This window comes from Polypterus senegalus, chromosome 7 (assembly GCF_016835505.1).
Source record: "Polypterus senegalus isolate Bchr_013 chromosome 7, ASM1683550v1, whole genome shotgun sequence".
Taxonomy (NCBI): Eukaryota; Metazoa; Chordata; class Cladistia; order Polypteriformes; family Polypteridae; genus Polypterus; species Polypterus senegalus.
In genome coordinates this window covers 173,109,288-173,135,350 of record NC_053160.1, presented here as the reverse complement: position 1 = coordinate 173,135,350, position 26,063 = coordinate 173,109,288, and the positions used below count along the sequence as shown (strand labels likewise).

At 38.1% G+C, this 26,063-nt stretch overlaps 1 protein-coding gene across 2 annotated transcripts in view; it reads right to left on the bottom strand.

Moving 5' to 3' along the window:
- The window catches only part of spock3 (SPARC (osteonectin), cwcv and kazal like domains proteoglycan 3), a 411,929-nt gene that overhangs the window by 155,108 nt on the left and 230,758 nt on the right, over positions 1–26,063 (bottom strand). For both annotated transcript variants that reach the window (XM_039759614.1, XM_039759615.1), the window contains one exon: positions 19,363–19,477. In XM_039759614.1, coding sequence (XP_039615548.1) covers positions 19,363–19,477 — 115 coding nt within the window. The remainder of the gene's footprint in view (positions 1–19,362; positions 19,478–26,063) is intronic.

The following is a 26,063-nucleotide window of genomic DNA, read 5'->3' as shown; positions in this document are numbered from 1 at the left end:
GTTATCTTAAAATAACTCCTTGCTTGCTCATATTAAGATATTTCAAGTTCATTTTGAGAAATCTGAAATGCATTTTCAAATACTGTATATCCAAATAACTTCCTGCACATTTTTACTTAAAAGTACCTTTAGATATCTCAGATTTACTTTGAGTTGTCTGACATCTTTAAACAACTTCCTGTCCATTTTCAGATATCCGTAATGCATTTCAAGATATCTCAAAATAACGTCCTGTGTATTTCGAGATATCTCAAATTAATTTCAAAATAACTTAAGATACTCAGAAAGTCCCATTGAAAGAACAGAACAATTTACGGGATGTGATTTCAAGATATCTCAAAATGCATTACATTACAAGGGCACAGGCATGATTATTAAACACCACTCTGGTCCTACTCTCACATGCTGCCTGACTCTGATCTCACCAGGCTTTGTTAACATGTATAATATAATAGTCACAAGAACAAAGGAGTTGGGCAGTAGGACAAAATGGTACTGTATTGAACAGCATTTCTAATAGCATGCAGTGTTTTCTGGGTTTAGTTTTTCCTAGAAAAAAATTGTTGCTGGGTTTTGTTGCATACCTGATTTTTTGACCTTTGTAACTCTACTTTAGCCTCAAAGGAAATTAGTTTTCTACTGCCACCAAACTAAAAGCTCAAAAAGTATTAATGCACAGCTCTCAGAAATTAATCAAGGTCAAAGTTGTAAAAAGGGTTTTAATCAAAAAGAACTCTAAGACCAAAGTCAAAACACTAACTAGAATCAAATTTCACATGAAAATCAAATTATAGCTACGTGTCACTCTGGTATTTAAATTGTCACAAATTGAGATGTCATAGAACAAGGAACAAAAGACTGCACCTAATGACAACCAGGAGCCAACAAAATGGCAACAACCATGAAATAAACATAACTAGAGTCATGGAATGTGAATAAAAAATCAAAATACATAAATACTTAATTCCTGAGAGCGAAAAATAATATATATATATATATATATATATACATACAAGGGACGTTCAAAACATTTCCACACTTTTCTTTAACTGTATTTATTAAGAATTTCAAAAACAAATGGCATGACTTTTCTACATAATCACCTCCCTTTGCGACGCAATTTTCCCAGCGTCGTGCCAAATTTTTAACGGCATCAACAAAAAATGTTTTAGGTTGAGCGTGTAACCACTGATGCACCGCTGCTTTCACATCATCATCACATGAAAATCTAGTCGTGGCTGTAGCTGAACGTACGGAGCGCTCTGTATCTGTCGCACAAGTACGGCCATTTTCAAAAATTTCAATCTACTCATAAATGACTCTGCGAGAGAGAACATTACCCCCATACTGAGCACAAATGCAGAGATGAATTTGTCCTCCTGACACACCTTCTGCTCGCAAAAAGTGTATGAACGTAATGTGTCGTCATGCTACTCCATTTGGGACTGGCCATTTAGCCGTATGTTGGTCACAAAGTGTACAGGTCATTGCAACTGAGGCTCTGTGGGTCTGGTGTATGTCACCGATATGCATACTTTAACTGCTGGTTCAGAGAATCACAAATCCATCTTTGCGTCTCAGTGGCCGCACACCGGGTCCATGTAAAGCATAATATTGTTCAATCAATTCAGTTTAATATGTGCGCACATAATTGTCTTCCCCTTTCATTTATTTCCGGAGAAGTAACTTTTTTTTTGTTACCTTTTGTTAACTTACCTAAAGCAGCAGGAGATGGGTGCTGCTGTGTGAGCTGCTGGTGTGTGCGGGCGACCTCCATGGCATCTGACTCACACTGGGCATCTGAGTGATGAGTAAATGAGGAAAATATATAAAATACACAAGTTCAAGCAACCGCTCTCAAGGGAAAATTGAAACAGTAAACTAATTCCTAGTTGAATTTGCACAGAACTTTTCTTCGTTTTAAGATGGATGAGTTTGCAAATTCGCCAATGCGCTTCAATGGGAAACTTTGTAATTTTAAAACGTTATACAGCATGATCTGCTTGAGATATCTGAATAAAAATTGAGCTGTCTTGACGAAATCTATATATATTAAAGTCAATGTGTATATGTATGTATGTATGTATGTTCCAGCATCACTTCCGAATGGCTGGAGCGATTTTCAAGAAACTTGGTACACATGCTTCTCATTGGTCGATTAAAAATACTGTAGGGTGAAATCAACCCTAACCCACCCCCTTCTGGGTAGGGTGGGGGTGATCTTACAGTCTTGAATGCATTTTATCATCCAGTTGACACTCGGAACGACCACCAGAGGGCGAACTGGAGAGGACTTTTGGCATTCTTTATGTTTGAGCCCCACTGTACCCATGCTGCTTTTAAAATAAATAGAGCTGGCTGGTTCAGAGCATCAACTGGATGATAACATGCATACAAGATGCAAGACAAGCACATTAGTGAGTCTTCAATGTTGGTTATTTTTAATTTCAGAGTTGTGTTTTTTTTTAATTATATTGTTCTCAAACAATAATACAAAAAACAACTTTATTTTCCTGATGGGGAACGCTGGGTATTTCAGCGAGTGTGCAATAAAATTGGTCCACAGGAGGGTTGAGCTGTTTCATGTGAATGGACAGACAGACATGGGCTTTTACAATTGGTGTTTCAAGTATTATGTGAGAATGAATCTAAAATTAGCAATATCGGTCCCAGTTAGGCATCATAAAGTTGGTATAAAGTAGCCTCAGTAGATTTTCTTGACACACTTCTGCTGAAGTCAGAGAGAGGAAGTGCAGCATTGTTTATAATGGCCAACAATTTCGTTTTTATTTCTCTCTTCTGCTACTACCTCCAGCAGGTCAATAGGGTGTCCTGTAACTGAGTCTGCCTTTTAAATTAGCTTGTTGATTTTCTGGGCCTCTGCTGAAGTGTTGCCACCAGCCTGGCACACCTCACATATGCGGCCATCACATATTTATAGAACATGTAAAGGATGTCACTACCCACATGACAAGAGCACAGCCTCCTAAGAAAGAGTCTTCTCTGCCCGTTAATATATACAGTGCATCCGGAAAGTATTCACAGCGCATCAGTTTTTCCACATTTTGTTATGTTACAGCCTTATTCCAAAATGGCTTAAATTCAGTTTTTTCCTCAGAATTCTACACACAACACCCCATAATGACAACTTTAAAAAAAGTTTACTTGAGGTTTCTGCAAATTTATTAAAAATAAAAAAAACAGAGAAATCACATGTACATAAGTATTCACAGCCTTTGCTCAATACTTTGTCGATGCACCTTTGGCAACAATTACAGCCTCAAGTCTTTTTGAATATGATGCCACAAGCTTGGCACACCTATCCTTGGCCAGTTTCGCCCATTCCTCTTTGCAGCACCTCTCAAGCTCCATCAGGTTGGATGGGAAGCGTCGTTGCACAGCCATTTTAAGATCTCTCCAGAGATGTTCAATCAGATTCAAGTCTGGGCTCTGGCTGGGCCACTCAAGGACATTCACAGAGTTGTCCTGAAGCCACTCCTGTGATATCTTGGCTGTGTGCTTAGGGTCGTTGTCCTGCTGAAAGATGAACCGTCGCCCCAGTCTGAGGTCAAGAGCGCTCTGGAGCAGGTTTTCGTCCAGGATGTCTCTGTACTTTGCTGCAGTCATCTTTCCCTTTATCCTGACTAGTCTCCCAGTTGCTGCCGCTGAAAAACATCCCCACAGCATGATGCTGCCACCACCATGCTTCAATGTAGGGATGGTATTGGCCTGGTGATGAGCGGTGCCTGGCTTCCTCCAAACATGATGCCTGGCATTCACACCAAAGAGTTCAAACTTTGTGTCATCAGACCAGAGAATTTTGTTTCTCATGGTCTGAGAGTCCTTCAGGTGCCTTTTGGCAAACTCCAGGTGGGCTGCCATGTGCCTTTTACTAAGGAATGGCTTCCGTCTGGCCACTCTACCATACAGGCCTAATTGGTGGATTGCTGCAGAAATGGTTGTCCTTCTGGAAGGTTCTCCTCTCTTCACAGAGGACCTCTGGAGCTCTGACAGAGTGACCATTGGGTTCTTGGTCACCTCCCTGACTAAGGCCCTTCTCCCCCGATAACTCAGTTTAGATGGCTGGCCAGCTCTAGGAAGAGTCCTGGTGGTTTCGAACTTCTTCCACTTACGGATGATGGAGGCCACTGTGCTCATTGGGGCCTTCAAAGCAGCAGAAATTTTTCTGTAACCTTCCCCAGATTTCTGCCTCGAGACAATCCTGTCTCGGGGGTCTGCAGACAATTCTTTCGACTTCATGCTTGGTTTGTGCTCTGACTTGAACTGTCAACTGTGGGACCTTCTATAGACAGATGTGTGCCTTTCCAGATCATGTCCCATCAACTGAATTTACCACAGGTGGACTCCATGTAAGCTGCAGAAACATCTAAAGGATGATCAGGGGAAACAGGATGCACCTGAGCTCAATTTGGAGCTTCATGGCAAAGGCTGTGAATACTTCTGTACATGTGCTTTCTCAGTTTTTTTATTTTTAATAAATTTGCAAAAACCAAGTAATGGGGTGTTTTGTGTAGAATTCTGAGGAAAAAAATGAATTTAATCCATTTTGGTATAAGGCTGTAACATAACAAAATGTGGAAAAAGTGATGCGCTGTGAATACTTTCCAGATGCACTGTAGTTCCTTTGCAAAAGTTAAAAACATTATGGTTAAAGTTACCAACTCTCATTATAAAAAAACATATATTGTGATTTGCTAAAAATTGGCACAGATGAAAAGGCAAAGCTTTTTGGCATTAGCAACTTCAGCCTTACAGACAATACATCAAGGGGCAGTCTGTAATATACACAGTTTAACAGATATAGCAGATAAACTGAGCGCCTGACATGTGAAGAGGAGGTAAATTATCAGCCCACGAAGCCAGGGAGGTTTATTTTTTTTATTTCTGGTCTGTTTTCTTTTCACCTCTCTGCCAAAGCTGCATGTAAGGAAAAAAAAATACAACAACTTCCTTTTGGATGATTTTGTATTGCATTTTGTGAAATTTTGCCAAATAAAACACAATGAGACAACTGTCTAAATATACATTATAATAAATAAAGTTTGTTGTAATTTCATTTGAACTGACAGTTTAGAACAAGACAGCATTTATCTTTAAACACCAGTAGATATTCCATTTTACATAAATGTAAATTGAAAAGGAAATATGTGTGTCTAATAAATTTATTACAATCATATTATTGTTTATTCAGCCTTTATTATTCTGTGCTACAGCTTCATGCACAAACAAGCACAGATAAAGCAGATAATATGAATATTCCCAGAAAGGCAGATGAACGGTGCACGTAACACAGGCAGACACGTACGAACTGAACTAAACTCAGAGTCGAAACAATGAATGGTTCAATTTGCATCATACTTTGACCTACTTATGGGTAACTAGACATAATCAAACCATTCAATACTTATTAGTAAAAGAGTGTTGAATGTGGAAGGAGTGCTTGAACTTTAGTTTAGCGGAAAATGATCTTGGCTAAGCAAGACAGACTGGACAAATGCCAAACCAAACCAAAGATGGCAGGAAAGGCAAACAGATAAGGTAAGGCATATCTGATTAGTTCTGAGGTGTTGTTCCTCTTCATTCTCCTGAACTTTATGAAGTATACAGCTAGTGCGGGAAATGCTGACGTTTCTCATCTTTGTTTTCATCCCTTGTGAAATAACTGAATTCGTTTTAATGTAAGGAAATGAAATTTCTACAGACTGAACATAAAAAAAGAAAATGCCATTTGAAATGCAAAAAACAGACATTAGATGTTGCATCTCATTTCCACACTCACCTCCATTTCTGTTTTTGTTTTAAACAGAGATTAATGTTGAAATATGCTGTGGCATCAGACGCCCAGGAGGACCAGAGGAGGGCTTGTACCTCCTCCAGACCACGAGGGGGCGACCGCCCTGGTTACGTTGGGGGCCACGGGTAGAGGGCTTGGAAGCCCAGCCCTGTAGGGACCCGTGGCCACCGGCAGGCGGCGCCCCGGTGCCTGAACAACCCTGGACCCCAGCACTTCCGCCACAGCAGGAAGTGCTGGGGGGAAGAAGACAGGGGACACCTGGAGGGCTTCCAGGTGCGCAGCTGACACTTCCGCCACACTAGGGCATGTCTGCGGAGGAGTGCCGGGAAGCAGCTGAAGCCCATCCGGGTTCCTATTTAAGGGGCCGCCTCCATTTAGCCAGAGTGGAAGTCGGGTGGAAGAGAGACGGAGCTGGAGAGAGGACTGGAGGCGGCCAGAGAGGCATTTTGACTGTGTGGCCTGGACTTTGGGGGAACGGTGCAAGAGGCACTGGGACATGCACTGAACTTTGTAAATATAATTATACTTGTAAATAAACGTGTGTTGGGTGAGATTACGGTGTCCGTCTGTCTGTGTCCGGGCCAGCGTTCACAATTCACATGTCAGAAACAAAGTAGAGATTATCTATCAAAGCAAAAATCAAACCTGAATGTGACAAGATGTACTAAATTCACTTCCTAAAATTTTATCTTTTAATAAAGCCCAAGAAATATTCTCGTCAGGTTTTTCAGCCTTCCCTTTAATCAGAATTTGGGCCTGCCCATAAATAAGATGGCTGCCACTGAGTCACATGTCGGCGAGCATTTCTACGGTACTCTCACTGCGCAAACTGAACAGTTGAGGACTGGTAGTTGTAGACTCCTGGCCTACTTTATGGTCAGGTTGGAGGTCTCAGACTCCTTTTTGCCATGTTTCCGTCTCCAGTTCATAAGAAATACATTAGCTGAATTTTTAGAGAAGTAAGAAAATGTCATGTTGGTAAAAATTGGAGATAAAGATTAACATTTTCTTAGCTATGTTAAACGTGTTCTGTCAGGAGTACAACAAATGTCATGTCACAGCAGCAAAGGAAAAGAGAATGAGAAGATACACAAAACTAAAAATGAAAGAAAGAGAGGAAGCAAGGACAACTGACAAAACTGAAACAGCCAAAAAATGTTAGGAAACTGAGAAAACAAAGATGAAAGCAACCAGCAAACTTTTTAGTTCTTGTCGGAAACCTGCAGAGCCGACTTATAAAGCAACATTTGAGTGACGTCACCAAGAACAATCTTTGGAAACCAAAATTCCAGAAATGGTGGCAAAAAATGGTGATTACCATGAATAACAAAATGGCACCATGCAATTTACAAGGCATGACATTAATTAAAATGAACTTGGCATTAAGCCAAAAACAGAAAAAAAAACGAATACATTCTGATTCTCAATACTAAATCTAGGAAAAAAAAGTTTTCTATATCGTAAGAAAAGGCAGCAATTAAGCCTTGGACACAAGCCATCTATAATAATGGTGTACAATATTTAGAATTGATATATACAATGTTTTCATACTATTTTTAAAACATTTTCCAGGAATAATTTTCAAAACATTTAAAGCAAAAACAAAAGAAAAAAATAATTTATTAGGAATGCATTACACCTTTGTCCGCCTCTTTTTGGATGATTTTTATGTTTGGTCTCGTTTTAATAAATATTTTATTGCTGCTTTTGTGACATTATCATTATGCCATTTTGTTTGTCGTCAGCACCATTTGGCATGCGGTTTTTCATGGGTGCCATCATGTTGTTTATGGCACAACACCCATCGCTGGCCACATATGCGGACAACTAGCAGTCATAAGATCGCTGCTATATAATATGCCAGTACGCTTAGGAATTCAACTGAAAATCCCTGTGATCCACAAATAAATTAATAAATAAGTAAAATACAGCCACAAGTACACTCCAAATTAAATAAAAAAAATACAATTTGCCAATCAAAAGCTTTTAAAAGTCATTACAGCAATTTCTGCCATCTTTGAACAGGCATTTCACTTGGTATTTCAAACGTTTGACCCACTGAAAATCTGATGTAGTAAATAAAGGTTTAAATCAGCTATTATTGTGAGACTACCACTTATGGAAATAAAGTACATTACTTAATAGACTTAACACATGAAATGAATGGCAACATTAATATGTGTGGAGTTGTGAAACACTGAGATTGAAAGTCATTAGTCTGGGTGTAGCTAAACTGTGGTTCTTAACTATAGAGATGTCTTTTTAAGTTAAACAGCAACTCCAAAATGGCTGAAAGTCCATGGGGTATAAAAAGACACTGTGTAAATATGGGCATGTGCACCTTATAACAAACTGGCCTTCCACCTAAACTTGTGTTCTTTCTTGCATGTTGTGTTGCTGGAGTATATTCCAGCATCTTGAGACCCAACACTGGAAAAAAGAAAGTTTACAAATCTGATGAATGGGATAATTAATGATAAAGTTATTAAATGAAGAGTATTGCTACATCACAACACTTACTTCCCAACTAGGCAAACCATTATATCCTTTACAGATAAAGCTCATAAAACTGAATGTTATTTAGGCATCAAGATAAAATATAAGGTTTGTTTTTCTTATCAGTTTCTATCAGATACAGATGACTTAGAGGAAGACTTTGTCCGTGTCCACGCTACAACATTTTCATTTTTAAACATAGCCATTAGTCTCTTTTTTTGTGTGTCCTCCATACTGCCCACATATTTTCAACCCCTGAAACTTAAGACTTTTGAATGAGGGGGCACTGTCACTAACAGTCTTGTTACCTTTATTCACTCACAGCTTCGAGACAACTGACCCCTTAAATGCAACTGAAGCCAAGGAAGCTCCGCCTCCTCTTGTCTTCCAGGTATAAAAGCAGAACTTTCCCAAAAGGTGATGTCTCATTTCAGTCCTGACCTTGCTATTGTGAAGATCAAGACCACAGCTTGCTGCCAAGTAATTCTCGGTGGGATACAATACCACACAAACAGTGCATTAGAGCACATCTTTTTTCACTTGTTATCTTGATTTTTGTTCAAATTTAACAGGGTTTTGCCCATTTGACACCCCCAGCATTTGGATTTTTTCCCTGCCTCTTCATTCGCCCCACTACAATATGCATTTATTTTATGTAATAATACAATTATATGTAATACAGCTTTTATTTTATGTTAAGAATAAAAAATAGGCAAAGATGAGTTCCACGCTGAAAAAAATGAAGAATGCTAAGAATCCTGATAAAGGAATACAGCTGAAATACTCCCTAACCTTCGCTTCCCTTTTTACAGCATGGAAATAAGATTTACCTACTGCATTTTTTACATTTGCAGATGCACTCAGAAATAAATTGCCAAAAACAAAATTGGACCATGCATACCGTATAATAAGCACAATACCTGTGAAAATATAAATAAGGCTGAGATGTCGGTTCATATCTCTAGTATTGTTTACCAACCAACAGTTTAATATATTTGTCTCATTTACAAGAGGCTGGTGAGCAGCAGCTGGCTGACTTTATTGAATAAATTAGGCACAGAACTTCAAAAAAATGAACATTGGCAATGCCAGAATGCATCACAAATACCATTCATGCAGTTTTGTGTAAAACTCTGTAAACTGGGGTGCTATTTGGTAAACGTTGGCAGACATTCTGTCACATTTGCATTACTATATACAGTATTCTTTCGTTGCTGCATCCCATATAACCAAATTTATTTTTGCCTGATTATACACATTTTATATAATATACAGTATGTACAGATGATTCAGAAGGTATTCAGACCCCTTCACTTTGTTGTAGCCCTGTGCTAAAATTATTTTAAATAATTGTTTGCCCTTGTCAAGAAACACTCAATACTCCAGAATGACAAATGAAAGCAGGATTTTAGAAACTTTTGGAAATTTATTAAAAACTAGCAAAATACCCGCGCTTTACAGCGGAGAAGTAGTGTGTTAAAGAAGTCATGAAAAAGAAAAGGAAACATTTTGAAAATAACATAACATGATTGTCAATGTAATCAATGTAATTGTTTTGTCACTGTTATCTATCAATCTATCTATCTATATATATATATATATATATATATATATATATATATATATATATATATATATATATATATATATATATATATATATATATCCTTTGGGGTGTGAGCAGCTGTTGCTGGTGGTGTCAGAATGCATCGAGGAAGAAAAATTAAAAACATTATTTGTACAAAATCTTAATTTATCTATCCATTCCTAAATAATTAAATGGGCAGGCTATTTCATGTCAGTGCAATATGCTGCTTGTTAAAACATATGAGTCCTGCTCTTACGTACACTTAGTGCTGCGTGGGTATTATGAATTTTCGTATCTGTTTAAATTTTAAATATAAGTAATTTTTATTTAGTCGACAGAAATATGTTTGGTAGGCTTCTATCCAATCAATTGGTCTGAATACAGTGACGTTGCCGTACGCCTGCTAGAGGGCCCTACTGACACCAACTCAAAATCTGATTGGTTGAAGCAACAGGTTAATCAACATTTATTCTGTGTTAGAATGCCTCCACAACAGATTGTGAAAGCCTCTCTGCCTGGCAAAAAATGACGGCTGAAATGTGATTGGTTAAATGCTTTAATACGAAACTTCGCCTCCCACAGCTATCGAGCTGCAGTCTATTACAGTACAGTATATGGACGAAAATACGTTCCAGTTATGACCATTACGCGTAGAATTTCGAAATGAAACCTACACAACTTTTGTAAGTAAGCTGTAAGGAGTGAGCCTGCCAAATTTCAGCCTTCTACCTACACGGGAAGTTGGAGAATTAGTGATGAGTGAGTCAGTCAGTGAGTGAGTCAGTGAGGGCTTTGCCTTTTATTAGTATAGATAAAAAACTGAACTATATCATTGACACAAGTATTATGGTTCTTTGCTGTAAGACTTGACATTTGGATCAGGTGCATCCCACTTTAGAACACACATTAGAACACTCTGGACGAGAACAGGCCATTCAGCCAAACAAAACTCGCCAGTCCTATGCACTTATTTCTTCCAAAAAAACATCAAGTCGAGTTTTGAAAGTCCCTAACGTCTTACTGTCTACCACACTACTTGGTAGCTTACTCCAAGTGTCTATCGTTCTCTGTGTAAAGAAAAACGTAATAATGCGAAATTTACCCTCAACAAATTTCCAACTGTGTCCCCATGTTCTTGATGAACTCCGTTTAAAATAACAGTCTTGATCCACTGGACTAATTCCCTTCATAATTTTAAACACATCAATCATGTCACCTCTTAATCTTTTTCTTAAACCTGTTAATCTTTTGCTTAAACTGTATAGGCTTAGCTCTTAAAATCTTTCCTCGTAATTCATCCCCTGTTGCCCCTGAATCAGCCTAGTCGTCTTCTCTGGACCTTTTCTAGCACTGCTATGTCCTTTTTGTAGCCTGGAGACCAAAACTGCACACAGGACTCCAGATGAGGCCTCACCAGTGTGTTATAAAGGTTAAGCATAATCTCCTTGTACTCCACACATCAAGGCGCTATATAACCTAACATTCTGTTAGCCTTCTTAATGGCTTCTGAACACTGTCTGGAAGTTGATAGCTTAGAGTCCACTATGACTCCTAAATCCTTCTTATAAGGTGTACTCTCGATTTTCAGACCGCCCATTGTGTATTCAAAACTAACATTTTTACTTGCTATGTGTAATTCTTTACATTTACTGACATTAAATTTCATCTGCCACAAATCTGCCCAAGCCTGTATGCTATCCAAGTCCTTCTGTTATGATATAACAGATTCCACATTATCTGCTAATCCACCTATCTTGGTATCATCTGCAAACTTAACCAGTTTGTTAATTATAGTCCTATCTAAATCATTTATATATCTTAAAAATAGCAGCGGCCCTAGCACTGACCCCTGTGGAACACCACTCTTAACATCGACCAATTCTGAAGAGGTTCCTCACACCATCACCACTTAATTGATCATCAGTGAGATGTTTCGACATTTTGTTTGGAGTCCACCTGTGGTCAATTCAATTAATTGCATATGATTAGGAAACATTTGGGCACACGCCTGAATGCAAAAAGTCCCTCAGTTGACAATGTGTATCAGAGCAAAAACCAAGCCATGACGACAGACAGGCACATATCTCAGATGAAGGCTACAAAAAAAAAATCACGTAAGGCTCCAAGAGCACAGTGGCCTTCACAATGCTTAAATGGAAGATGTTTGGAACAACCATCGCTCTTCCCATATTTGGCCCCCTTGCCCAAACTAAGAAGTCATCCGAGAAGGGCCATGGTAAGAGTGGTGTCCAAGAACTCAATGGTTACTTTGGTCCAGCTCCAGAGAATCTATGTAGAGAAACATTCAGAAGGACAACCATCACTGCAAAACTGCACTGATCTGGGATTTATGATAGAGTGGCAAGAGAAACCCTCTCCTCAGTAAAAGACACATGGGAGCCCATTTGGGGTTTGTAACAAAAAAGCACCTAAAAGACTCTCAGAGAAAAATAAGATTCTCTGGTTGATGAAACAAAGATTAGCAACATGCCTGCAGAAAAACCAGGCACTGCTCATTACCTGTGCAATGCCATTCCAAAAGTGAAGCATGGTGGTGGCACCATACTGTGGGATTGTTTGTTAAAAGGGGGGACTAGGATACTAGATAGGGTAGAACAAAAGGTAAATGGCACAAATAATAGAGATATCCCAAATGAACATCTGCTCCAGTGCGCTCTGGACCTGAGACTGGGCCCTTAAAACAAAGCAAAGACCACACAGGAGTGGCTTAGGGACAATTCTACAAATGTTCTTGAGTGGCCTGGCCAGATACCCAACTAAAACCTAATTAAAGATCTCTGGAGAGACCTGAAAATAGCTGTGACCACAGCCTGAGAGCATCTAAATGACAGAAAATCCCCACATTGTGGTTCCCAAAGCCTGTTGTATCAGACCCAAGAAGACTCCAGGCTTTAACCACTGAAAAAGGGGCTTCAACAGTAAGATGAAAACCTCTATTAAAATTTTAATGGAGGTTTATCATTCTGTATACTTTGATGTGTTTACAAGCATTCATAATCTATCAACTATTGCAGGTTTTATTATCTTTGTCATAAATTCATGTTAGTTTTCATTGTATCAATTTATAGGACCTTTAAATAAATATATGTTAATTGTGGATCAATTTAACTGTTACATGTTTTCAAAGTAATTCACTATGAGTTGCTAATCAGATTTTGGTTTTTGTGTTTTTGTTTTTCTTATGTAAAATTACTTTGTCTCTTACAATACATTATATATGTATACATGTATGTATATGTATATACATATATATTATATGTTTCTAGGTATATTTACAGCATGACCTGTGTAATTAGATATTTTATAGTTATAGATTGGTTCTTCTTTACTCATTGATTGATGCTCTACAATTTCTATTTGTTCAATATACTTAATTGTATTATTTTTCCTGCTTAGTCTACATTGTGCATTTTGTTTCACGTGTTGAGTTGAATTTCTCTGCAGGTAAGTGTAGCGTACGTGTGATTTCAGTGATCAGCTGGAAGAAATGTGCTACATTCAGCTTTAACACGTAAAGATTTATGCTCACATAATATAAATGGGCAATCATTCTTACACAATTGAGTCAAAGTGAAAAAATTGCAAAATTACCTAAGCACTTATTGTAATTGTCAGATTTATGCACTTTACCTACAAAGTTAATAAAGAAATATCTTTTAGTGCAGAGCTGGCAGGAGAAATCTCATTACATAACAGTCAGTGCTGACACCATAAAATAAATACCATAAACTGGTAGCCGAATTAAAACAAAGATAATTTATGGCAAACTGCAACATTCACCAGCTCAAGTGGTATTGAAAATGGATGAATATTCACTTAAAAAAGAAACAACTGGCAGTCATCTACACAAATAACACTACACTTACATCAATTTATATTTTATTAACAACCATGAAAGAAACAATTTAACAGGAAAATTCAATGCAATTTCACCTATTAGCATATGATTTGAAAACAACACTGGCCATGCCTGAAATAAATCAATGGACCTCCTAATATATTAATTCTGTCAAATTAGCTCCAAACAGGACATCAATTGAGCAAACAAAACGATTTCTTTTTTAATTAATAAATAATATTTTAAGGAGAAGTATTAAAGATCTGTTTATATTTCTCCATCTATTTTGTAACCTACTTATTCACACAGACAATGCCTGCCCTAAGGGCACTGGGAGCAAGTACAAGAAGAATCAGCTCTGGGTAAAGTGCCAGTCCACTACAGGTCACACATTCACTCACTCGCACCGCTGCCCTTTAACCAGACAATTACAAGTTTAAGAAGAAGACCAGAATACTGGAACGAAACCAATGAAGAAGTAGGAATAACCTGCAGACTCCACATAGACCAGGGTTTCAACCCATAATACTGGAGCTGGATGGCTAACTAGTGAGCAACAAATAAATATACATGTCAATAGGAAAATATTTTTCCTGAGTAACATTTACTCATGTTGTCTCATGGTGGTATTTTTCAAGGCAGAAGGAACTGCCATTGCCACCCAGTGATGACCAGGCTTAAAGATGGTTTCATCTATGTTATGCCAGCAGAGCTAACAATAAATTTGGATTGGAAAACCAGAAAATGGACGAAAACAAGCAAAAGGGTCAAAACCCAGAAATCCAGAACATGAGCAAAAGTGCCAGATCAAGAAATAAAAATTGAAGTCAAAATTATGTTTGCAGAACCAGAAATCCCAAAAATGGTAAATTAGGGTTTGAATCTGCAGCTCGGATAAAGAAGTGTTCTTTTCAACAACCTTTTAACCCGTTGTATCAATTAACCGCAAGTCACAACCTCAACGAAAACACCTCTGGCAATATTGCAGGCCGTCCTAGTGATGGTGAACTAACATAGCATTGATCAAAAATGATTGTAACAAAATTATAAAACTGGAAAAGTAAATTTTAAAATGAAAAATAAACCATAAATTGTATTCTATGATTCCCAAAATTCCCAAACCGAGTGTAAGATTGTCCAAAATGATTAATTGTTAAAAAATATTAATAAACACCTAACAATAACAATTGAAATCATGCAGCATAACAATTAAAAATTAAACATGTGTTTAGTTGCAGCGTTTCTTGTTAAACAATGAACCCAGTGTTGAAAGTTGCACATATTGATTGCATTTCATGTCTGGAAATTGTGTTTTTTCTTTTGTTTTAATTAGTAATGAATGCAAAAAGTTTAAAGAATTTACCGTTGATCTCCAGGCTCTCACATGTCACTTCCCACGTATTTGAACACTGTTTCCTAACCAGCAGTCCGTGGACCAGTTCCGGCCTGTAGACATTTTTGACTGTTCACAAAAATTTGGACAATCTAAGCACCAGGGGACACCCCTGTCCCTTTCTGTTCTAATTTTGGTAAATATGGAAACTTGAAACGCGAAGTATGACCTGTGCCTCCAATCTAATGTTTACAATTCTTCAAGCCTAAATCTTCAAGGAGGATGTTAATAAATCTGGACAGTAGAATCTCCATTCTATTAAGAGGTCAGATTTAAAAAGAATGTACTGACACTCATGTATTCCAAATTCAGGCACTGGTTAGACCAATTATGATACAGAGTAAATAGGTTTATTATATCATCTGCCTTCTCAGTCCGCAAAGATGTTTTCAGTCTTCTACAGGTCCACAAGTCAAAAAAGACTTTCAATAGTGTACCGGCCCAAGGCAGCCACCCTCCAAACACTACCAATAGGCTTCGGCTTACACAGGCCCAACAAAAGGAAGCTAGCTTTTAAAGTTCAAAAATATATAAGGCCTTCTGTTTTTGTCGATGCTTTTCTATGAACTGTCTCAGTGCAAATATGGCATCAGGTGTCCCTCTACCTGGCATGAGACCAAACTGCACCTCCCCTATGGTGACCTCTCCATAACCCTTTCCCAAATTTTGATTGTGTGCGACATCCGTGTTATCCCTCAGTAGTTTAAACAATTAGGAATATCTCCTTTCACCTTATACGTGGATATACTGTTCCTCCACTCTTCTGATATTCTCTCCTGTTCATAGATCTTCTGCATTCGAAACAACAACACATGTACTTCCTGTTCCCCTAAACTCTTCCACATATCCACTATCATTTCATCCAGTCCTGTTACCTTTCCATTCTTCATACTTTTCAGTCTCCTTTAATTTTAATGTTCATCCAACTGCATTTTTCCATTAACCTGGGCCAGACGTGGGCCAAAGACCAACACTCAATGGGCAAGGTGCAAGACCTACTGTATGTAAAAAGACCCAGAAAGGCAACAAAGTTTTGCTGCTCATGTGGGTATCTTTGTTGCTTGGTTCCACTCCAACAATTCCTTGCAACAAGAAAGAGTGATCTAATTTGCATGAAACCCTCATTTCTAAACAGATAACATCTAAGTAAGAAATCATTTTAAAACAAGAGGAAACAGGTAATTTACTGGACTTGAACAGGGCCTTTATTATTGGATAGAATCCTCCAAGGTTCATGTTACAAGAGATTATGAGTCACAGGTGCTGAGTGTCTGAGTCATACAGTGAGTCAGTGACAGGGATTTACAGTAATCGTGAACCATATGGCTTAAAATCCAAAGTCTTAGCTAAGAAGCTACAATAAATATCAACATGTCTGGTTATTTAAGCCAATATTTTTGCAAAACAGAATTACATTAAAAGTTAAACTACCATCTTTTCATCCATTTTCTTTGCCTGATCATTCAAACAGAGTATTGTGCGAAGGCCAGAGGCTATCTGTCCTAGAAAATCTAACATAAAATAATCTACATATTTATTTAAATCTCTACAACAATGAACAAAATAAATAAACTAAAAAAATGATAGATTTCTGCAAACATAAAACATGGACAGTGGGAGGAAACCCACTAAGACATGGGGAAAAGATGAAAACACAGACCCTGGAAATGCATTATTGTGTTTCTTGCATTATATTATCTAATATTGTATTTAATATAGGGTGTTCTATTCATTGTCTGTAGTTTGTATTGTACTACCATCATTATACTTTAGCAGGTGTTAAACTAACAGTGTACTTTGTATACATGACAACGTTTTTTACAATATTTGATATTTAACAGCTTTGTCTACACCGCGTAGTAATTAGAAAACTTAGGTGCTTTTGCTATTTATGTCATGCTAATAATAGTTTCAAAAAATGTTTATATGACAGAGGTACTGTACATGTGCTTTTAGATAGATAGATAGATAGATAGATAGATAGATAGATAGATAGATAGATAGATAGATAGATAGATAGATAGATAGAACTTAATCCTTTGTCTCGCAATGGCCACCTCCACTCTCTCGCAAGCTTAGTCTTTCTCCTCCCGACTCTGACTCCTTGAAGGGAATGATGCGGCCCCTTTTATCATGCCCCGGATGTGCTCCAGGTGCTCGGTGATGGTCTTCTGGCAGCACTTCCTGGTGTGGTGGAACTGCTGCCCTTACACCCGGAAGCACTCCGGGCGTACACAGTTCCTGGAGCAGCAGCACTTCCTGGTGTGGCAGAAGTGCTGTTCTCCAGGGCTCAGGAACCATCCAGGCGTCCCCTGGGTTAGGCCATGGACCCTCACAGGGTTGAGCTTCCCAGCTCCGAATCCATGGTCCTTAGTGGAATTCAGATGGGCTGCACTCTTGCACCCATGAGACACTTTGCCCCTTTCTCTGTCCTTCCCTGATCCAGGCGTCCGGCTGGGGAAAGGTCCCTGGTCGTCTGCCACAATATATATTTCTGAACACACACCAAAATGACTAAAATGAAAGAAAATTTTAAAAAGAAAGAAAACAAAACTTCTGACTTGACAGTCTGTCCCAGTGAGGCATAATGCAGACATATTGCTGTTGGTGTAAAGGAGCCTTCTTTGCATTTCTTGATACGCTTGTGCTGAATGACCTGTTGGCTGAATGTCCTCATTGTTAGTATGTCAGAGAGAGAATGTGCAGCATTATTCATAATGGCTCTCAGTTTTGTTTTCATTCTCTCCATTGCTGCTACTTCCAGGGTGTCCAGAGTGTGTCCCATAACTGAGCCAGCTCTTTTGATTAGTTTGTTAATTTGGTAGGCCTCTCTTGAAGCGGTGTTAGCAGCCCAGCACACCACAGAATAAAAAAATTGTACTGGCCATTACAGTGTTATAGAAGATGTTAAGGATATCACTGATCACATTAAGGGAATGCCGTCTCCTAAGGAAAAAGAGGGTCCTCAGCCATTTCTTATATAATTCCTCTGTATTATGATTCGAGTTCAACTTGTAATTGATTTGGACCCCCCAAGTACTTGTAGGAGTGCACCACCTCTGGAATCCAATTGTTTGATTAGTGACCAGACATAGAGGCTCTTTGGTGCAATGAAAGTCATTAAGCGGTTCCTTGGTTTTGCTGATATTAAGATGCAGACAATCCTTTTTGCACCAACAAGTAAACTTCTCCAACTGACTCCTCTGTCTCATCCCCGTTATCAATACACCTCATAAGTGTGGAATCATCTGAGAATGTCTGCAAGTGACAGGACCTGCTGTTTTATTTAAAGTCGAAGGTGGACAGAGTGAAGAGAAAGGAGACAGGACTGTTCCTTGTGGTGCTCCAGTGTTGCTCACATCCATTGACACACATTGTGGGCTGCCCAACACATAGTCCATTACCCAGGGCACCACAGGCTCACCAACCTGCATATATCTGAGTTTATCACTTAACAGGGATGGCTGGATGGTATTGAAAGCACTGGAGAAATCAAAACACATCATCCTCAAAGTACTACCAGCTTTGTCCAAGTGAGAATAAGCCAGAGAGATAATCGCATTCTCCATTCCACCTCATTTTATCTCTAAATATAAATATGTGGCAACATTTTTATTTTGTACTTCTATAAGGTTATTCCTTTGTTTAATAGAATTACCTTTATCTGACTTTTGTATTTAAGGAAGTAATTAAATTTGCCAGACTCTTCTCTCTCATCAATCTACTTCCTACCAGGAAAGATGGCTTACTGTAAGATCCATTACATACAATATGCAATTAGTGGCCTAATCATCATTTTTGACTAGCTATTTATCCATAGCTAGCTGCACCTGAAAAGAAAGCAAGCAAGTGGCTGAGGTAATAGCTGTGTCCTCTTCATCGTTCATGGTCATGTCTAATGAAAAATGTCTGAATCCATTTCTCTTTCATTTAATGCACTAATTGTTACTTCAGGTTTGCAAATGAAAAATGTCTCTTGCAGTTTCAGTCCCTGCTCATTAAAAAGAGGTAAGCAGATTTCCTATTCTGATAATACTCTGGCATGTGAAATATGCTTTATGTGATTAAGCATTGTCTTCATTTTAATAATGGCATCATTTAAAATATATTTACAGTATAAAGTTTGATGATGAATGAAGAGTGAAACTATAATGTTCATACTTGATAGGAATAAAATGAAAGGCGCTGCTTTCAAAGACCACGTCTCTTACCTTTGAGTCATCCTCCTTTGGCTAATACAGCTTGCTGTGTGGTAGTCATGGGCAACACAGACTTTGTGGCGACTGCATTTCATCTTTAGGCATGGATCTTTTTTGGGGTCCAGAACTAGATATTTATTAAAAAAAGAAAATATGGCATTACTTTAATATTGTTATTGGTCCTGCACTTTCATTTCTCATATATATTATACTTTTATATTTAATAAAAGTGATTACTCATTTTAACTTGAGAGAAAATTGCACATCACCTCTTTCGTTGACATACCCATTTTTGTCGGCATGTCTGTATGCCTTAATTTGAAATGGTCAAGTAATAATACTCTACAAAGGATAAAAAGAATTGTGCTGAGAGAGTCTAGAAATCTAGATTACATTCATTCAGCATGGCAAGTAAACTACAGCACAGAAACATGCAATTTTGATAGCTGAAGCTGTAAATCTCAGAATGCACCTGTTATTTCTTCTAAGTAGATTCAAGACAGCTCAATATTTTATTTCAATTTATATGTATAGCTGCATCCATTCATTTTTTTATTTCAGCTAATTCAAGTACAGGTGGTTGAATGCTGGAGCCTATTCCATCCCCAAATGATGGGCACAATCAATAACATGGGGCCGATGTACAAAATAGTCATCAGTGAGAGGAAGAAACAAAGAACCCGAAGAACACCCATATGGACACAAGGGAAACCGTTCAAAATTCAAAGAGAGTAGGAATGATAATAAACATTTAACTGGAAAAGGTGAAGGTGGAAAAAGTAGAACAGGAAGAAAGGAAGACCATTCTATCTAGCTATTATATAGTGCCTTTCATATCTATCTATCTATCTATCTATCTATCTATCTATCTATCTATCTATCTATCTATCTATCTATCTATCTATCTATCTATTATATAGTGCCTTTCATACTGTATCTATCTATTATATAGTGCCTTTCATATCTATCTATTTATCTATTACAGTGATCCCTCACTATATCATGCTTCAACTTTCGCAGCTTCACTCTATCGCGATTTTTTTCTCATACACGCTTACGTCACTACGCATGCGCTTTCTGAGAATTTTTATCTAAGCCCTACGATGGCTCCTAAACGTGCTGCTTTTTCTAAGCCTTCTGACAATATAACTAAGTGCCGGAGGAAGATGCTTACTATCCAGGAGAAGGTGAAACTCTTGGATATGATTAAAGATGGCAATACCCTACAAAAGCCTCCTCACACATATGAAAAGACAGCGCCAGCAACTGCCTATCAAGATGTTCTTCAGCCGTGCACCCAGATACCCACTGCCTACTCCTAGTACTCCTTCAGCGGAAGAAGACAACAACGCACCTTCTGAAGATACTGCACCACCTCTGAAGACTCTCCTACTAAGGTTGTGCCTTCATAGGTTAGTGGTTGTGTGTAAGAACTGTGTGTGTTTGTCTGCAATTAAATTTACAGTACAATAATCTACTAGATAAAAGCGTTCGGGATTGTCCTTCCATCCCTTGAGTGCAAAGCGTAGCGGTATTCCGCTTATTACAGACTTACTACTTGCGGCTTGAGGTACGTTCCCTTGCTTTTGTGTGCGATGCGCTGGAAAAATAGACAAAATGATGTCTCTGGAAATAATTAATATTGATAGAGTACAAATGCCTCACCGCGTAGTAAATATCAGGGGAGATGGTGCTTGCTTATTCTCATCTATAGCTTATTTAGTGCATGAAACTCCGTCTTTAGCGGTTCAGATTCGGGCTGACATTGTACGACTTTGGACAGGCACTTGAGGGGATAAAAAAAAACTTAGGTTTTCGGGAGATGTTATGAATGTGCACTTTGATGTTCTCATTCCCTAAACTTACATGCCTGATGTACACATGGAGCGCACAAAAATTGAGGATAAAAGTCGGTCGCCTTAAAAGGTGAGTGCGCCTAGTAATATGATATTTGTAACGTCTAATATGTCTTATTTTCTCTTATTTTGTCTAATATATTGGGTAATACGAGTGTAATGGTGACTAAAGGGTGTTATTTCATGTCTAGAGGGCTCTAAAAATGTTAAAAAAACATATTTAGAAGGTCGTAAACAGGTTTTCTATACTCTAACTGCGAAAATATTCGATTTATAAATAAAGAATCCTACTTCGCGAAAATTCATTTATCACGATAGAGTCTGGAACGGATTAACCGTGATAAACGAGGGTTTACTGTACATACTGTAGCGCCTTTCATATCTATCTATCTATTATATAGTGCATCTATCTATCTATCTATCTATCTATTATATAATGCCTTTATTTATCTATTATATAGTGCCTTTCATATCTATCTATCTATCTATTGATCGTTTGCACCTTGAACCTCAGACGTGTCGTGTACTCTTTGTATTATTTGACACGTACTCTATGCCTATGATCTGCTTCACGGAACTCAGAAGGTGTGGCGGATATTTTCTGACTGGCTGACAAACCATAATGATTACCTGGTAGATGACCACCCAAATAATCAGATTGCGATTCAAACCTATGGATAAATATATACAGTACAATGAATACACCTGGAATATCTGTGATGATCTACAAGTAGTGGAACTGCTTACTGGGAATGTAGCTCAGATACACCACATACTGCGAATGGGATAGCCGTGCTAAAGATCCTCTTAACAATAAAAAAAACTGGCCACTCCATTAGCATCTGGCTCCAGGACAGAAAAGTATGGCACATAAAGCACTTGTCAATCCAGCAAATAATATTTTTCCTCCTATTCATATTAAACTTGTACTGCTAAAAAATCTTTGAAAATGATGAGTAAGGGAGGAAAAGGATTTCGGTAATTGAGACGGATGTTTCCACAAATAACTGATGCCAAGATTGGTCCACAAATCAGGCTGGTGGGGATGATGTAACGGTGTGGGGAATGTTTTCTCTGCAAACTCTGACCTGTTAATACCAATCAATAATCGCTTCAATGCCATGGCCTATCTGAGTATTGTTGCCGACCATGTGCATCTCTTCATTCACAATTTACCCATCTTCACATGGCTATTCACAGCATGATAATTCACCATGTCACAAAAAAAAGTCATCACCAACTAATTTCATGATCAGAACAATGAGTTCAGGGTTCTACAGTCGCCTTCCCAATCACCAGGGGCCTCACGTATAACGCCGTGCGTAGAACTCGCACTATAACATGGCGTAAGCACAAAAGCCGAAATGTGCTTACGCACAGAAAAATCCAGATGCAGGAATCTGTGCGTACTCCAACTTCCACGTCCTTCCGTTACATAAATCCCGATCAGCGTGAAAACTAACGCTCGTGCACGCGCATTATGTAAAAATCCTCCCAGAATTACGCCTATTTGAATATGCAGCCTTCTGTGAAAAGACAATGGGAAAAGCACAGGGAAAATATAAGAATTTCAGAGAATACCAAGTGGAGGCAAAGGAAAAACATACTATTTGTTCAAATAAACCGTGGTATAATCAACAAAATGAAGTTGATCGAGTGACATAGCGTGTTGGAGAAACTTGAAAGCTCACATTCACAAAATCGCACAATGCCGGAAATAAAAAAGAAGTCACATATCAAAGTTGCCGTGAAAAGAAGAGTTGTAAGCCCACTGTCTTAGTGTCATGTGAAAGCTTATTAGGGTACAGAGAAAAAAGGCACACGGTGGGGAAAAAGCACGAAATGTCAACTTCAATCTCGACATTTCCACTTTAATCACGTAGTTTATTTTGTCATTTAGTAGAACATTATAAAATTCATCTTAAAATCATTTAATCAACCAGTTTCTCAAATCGCATCGTAATTAAAGTAGCACGTTAAATGCTTTGTTTTGTGTTTGATCTTCTATTCGTATGTGATCTATGTGTGTGAATCACTACTTGCTTCTTAAACTGGCTCTCTTCCTCCAACTGGTCACAGAGTCCATTACATTTGTGATATTACAGCTCTCTGAATAACTAAAATACTGAGATGTATACGTGATGTCATTTTCATGATGATAGGAGCTAAAGCACATTATTAAACATGTGTTTCATGAGCCTCGTGCTCATGACAAGCATTTATCTTTTGTCGAAATTTGTCGCTGCGTTTTTAGCTGTGTTGTTATTTTCTCTTTCTGTTTTATATTCAATATATATTGGCGTGGCCGCCCCAAGAGTCCTTGCTTTTCTTTCCCCAAGTAACCGATCGCCATACAATCAGCTCTGTAATAGAAGTTAAGCCATCTGTAAGCTTAGCGCCGATTCTTCAAAACGTTTAAAGAACATTGAAATATCTTCGTAGTACATGTTTAATTAGTCTGTCCTTAAAGACACTCCCAGTGAAGAATATAAATTATTTAAATGAAGTTAAAGTTTTATGTGTATAATTTAACAAACATATTTTGCTGCATTTCACCTTAAAAATGATATCGTCATCATATGTAAATACGCGCTTCATAAAGTGGCCCAGGTTGTGAGATATTATAACTGTAGTGCAAGTTTACAGTGGGGTGATTGTACTTATAAGTACAAACCGTTCTACAAGGTGCAATTGATTGAGTGCATTTAAAGTTCTTGGGATTAAACTGTTTCTGAACCGCGAGGTCCGTACAGGAAAGGCTTTAAAACGTTTTGCCGTGGCTGAGGCAGTGTGTCCTTAAAGCTGTATACCGATAATTCTCTTTCCGATCAGCTGCTGCTGTGATTCACACTCAGATACAGTGATATAAATACTCCGAGTCGTGCAGTGAGAGTAATAAGGAAAAAGATGATCCGCTGTGGCAACTCCTAACGGGAGCAGCTGAAAGAAGAAGAAGGTGCAGTGAGAGTAACAACGCTAAAGCAGTTATGGTATTTGGAATACTATGGCTGTTCCCTCTACCATTATATTGTTACAAGTTAATTACAATCAGATGCGTTACACTAATAAACAATATGCGGTTAGTTTCTGTGTATTTATAAAGCCGCGTCATGAAAATAATGAGTAATCACACAAGAACAGTACCATTGCTTTGACGCTGGGTGCCGCCAGTTTGCAAAACCGAGCGGAGAACTTGCGTACAACAAGGCATGAGGTACCGTGGAAAAGTGCGTGGATTTACGCCAAGTGTAGGTTTTATACATCGCGATTTGAACGTGGAAAAGTTCTTACGCAACATTTCTGTGCGTACGCACCGTTTATACATGAGGCCACAGATCTGAATCCTATAGAAAAACTTTGGGTTGTGGTAGAACGGGAGATTCACAACATGGACCAGAATCTCAAAGGACTATTTCCAACATTGTGTGGAATCCATGCAATGAAGAATTGAGGCCATTTTGAGAGCAAAAGGATGCCCTACCCAGTATATTAGTATAGAGTTACTAATAATTTCCTTAGTGAGTTTATACTATATTCATCTAACCTTTTCATTTCATATTCTTACTATTTCTTGTTATAGCTGCACTGATGTGGTTGCCAGGGCTTCAATGTAACACCCAACTTTTTTCAAGATATGAGTTTCAGGGCACATTCCCATAAACATACTTTTTTATACTGAGAAAATTTAGAATGGATAATGATGATGATCACACTTTGAACGCTGGGGGGATCCGGAAATCATCAAGAAGAAACTGAATTTAATGCTAATATATTTTTTGAGTTTTTTGATCAAATGTTCTACGTTAATTTCATCCACATGAAAAATTCTGTGTGATTTAAAGTGGGTTGCCATGCCATTGTTTAATATTATCTGAAGTAAATACCGAGTTTTAAGTAACATTTTCAATTTGGGGTTTAGAAAGAACAGAAGAAAATCCACATGGAAGAATGTGACATTTGTATTCATTTATTTTGACACTGATGACACAGCACAGAGGAATAAATCAAGTAATGTAATGCATTTGGAGATTAGACTAAATGATGACAGATAAGAAACTGCCATATGGCAGCTATACTTTGTTCATATTCCCACAGCCCCCAAGTCTTGTATTGGAACAATAAGACCAAACTAGCACATTTCAGATTATTACCCATCATTAACAAAGATTGTTAACCTCATTATGTCTCCATATATTGATAGTCAGGCACTTTGCTTTAAGATAATAATAGGCGCCATGAATATAGTCATGCTGGTTGCAGTTATTTTTTCAATGACCTGAACACAACAGAATATGCAGTTTGTATAAAAGAATCCTTATTCTTATAAGAATTTTAAGGTTGAGATTGTAAAAGAGAGTCACTGTTCATGTGTGAATAAGTAGCATCAAGCATATGTCACATAATAGTCTTGTGGGGCCAGATGTGATTCTGAAATGTGAATACACATCTGGGGACAGCCCTTTAAAAAGAGTGTAGTGCATAGTGGTGAAATTCCATACTCCAAAGGCTCCACCGACTGGGCTTCTTCCTAAAACAGTTCGTACCCTCCCAGTTTCTCCAGTTTGTGCATTTTAAATGCTGTTGTGGTTTCAAGGAGAAAGAAAAAGCTACTGAGAAAAAAATACTTGAGGCAGAGAGAAAATAAAAAGTTAAAAATACTGTTATACATTCAGGAGCTCAGTAGCTCAAGATAACTGAAGTTTAATAATTAATCTGAATGTTGTAAAGAGTACTGCAAGAGTGGAGACATACAGACACACACACGCACGCATAGATCACCACACACGTTTGAGAAGTGCCTCTGTCTGCTACAATATCTTTCTGCCATTTTGACTATTGCATCACTATAAGACGTAA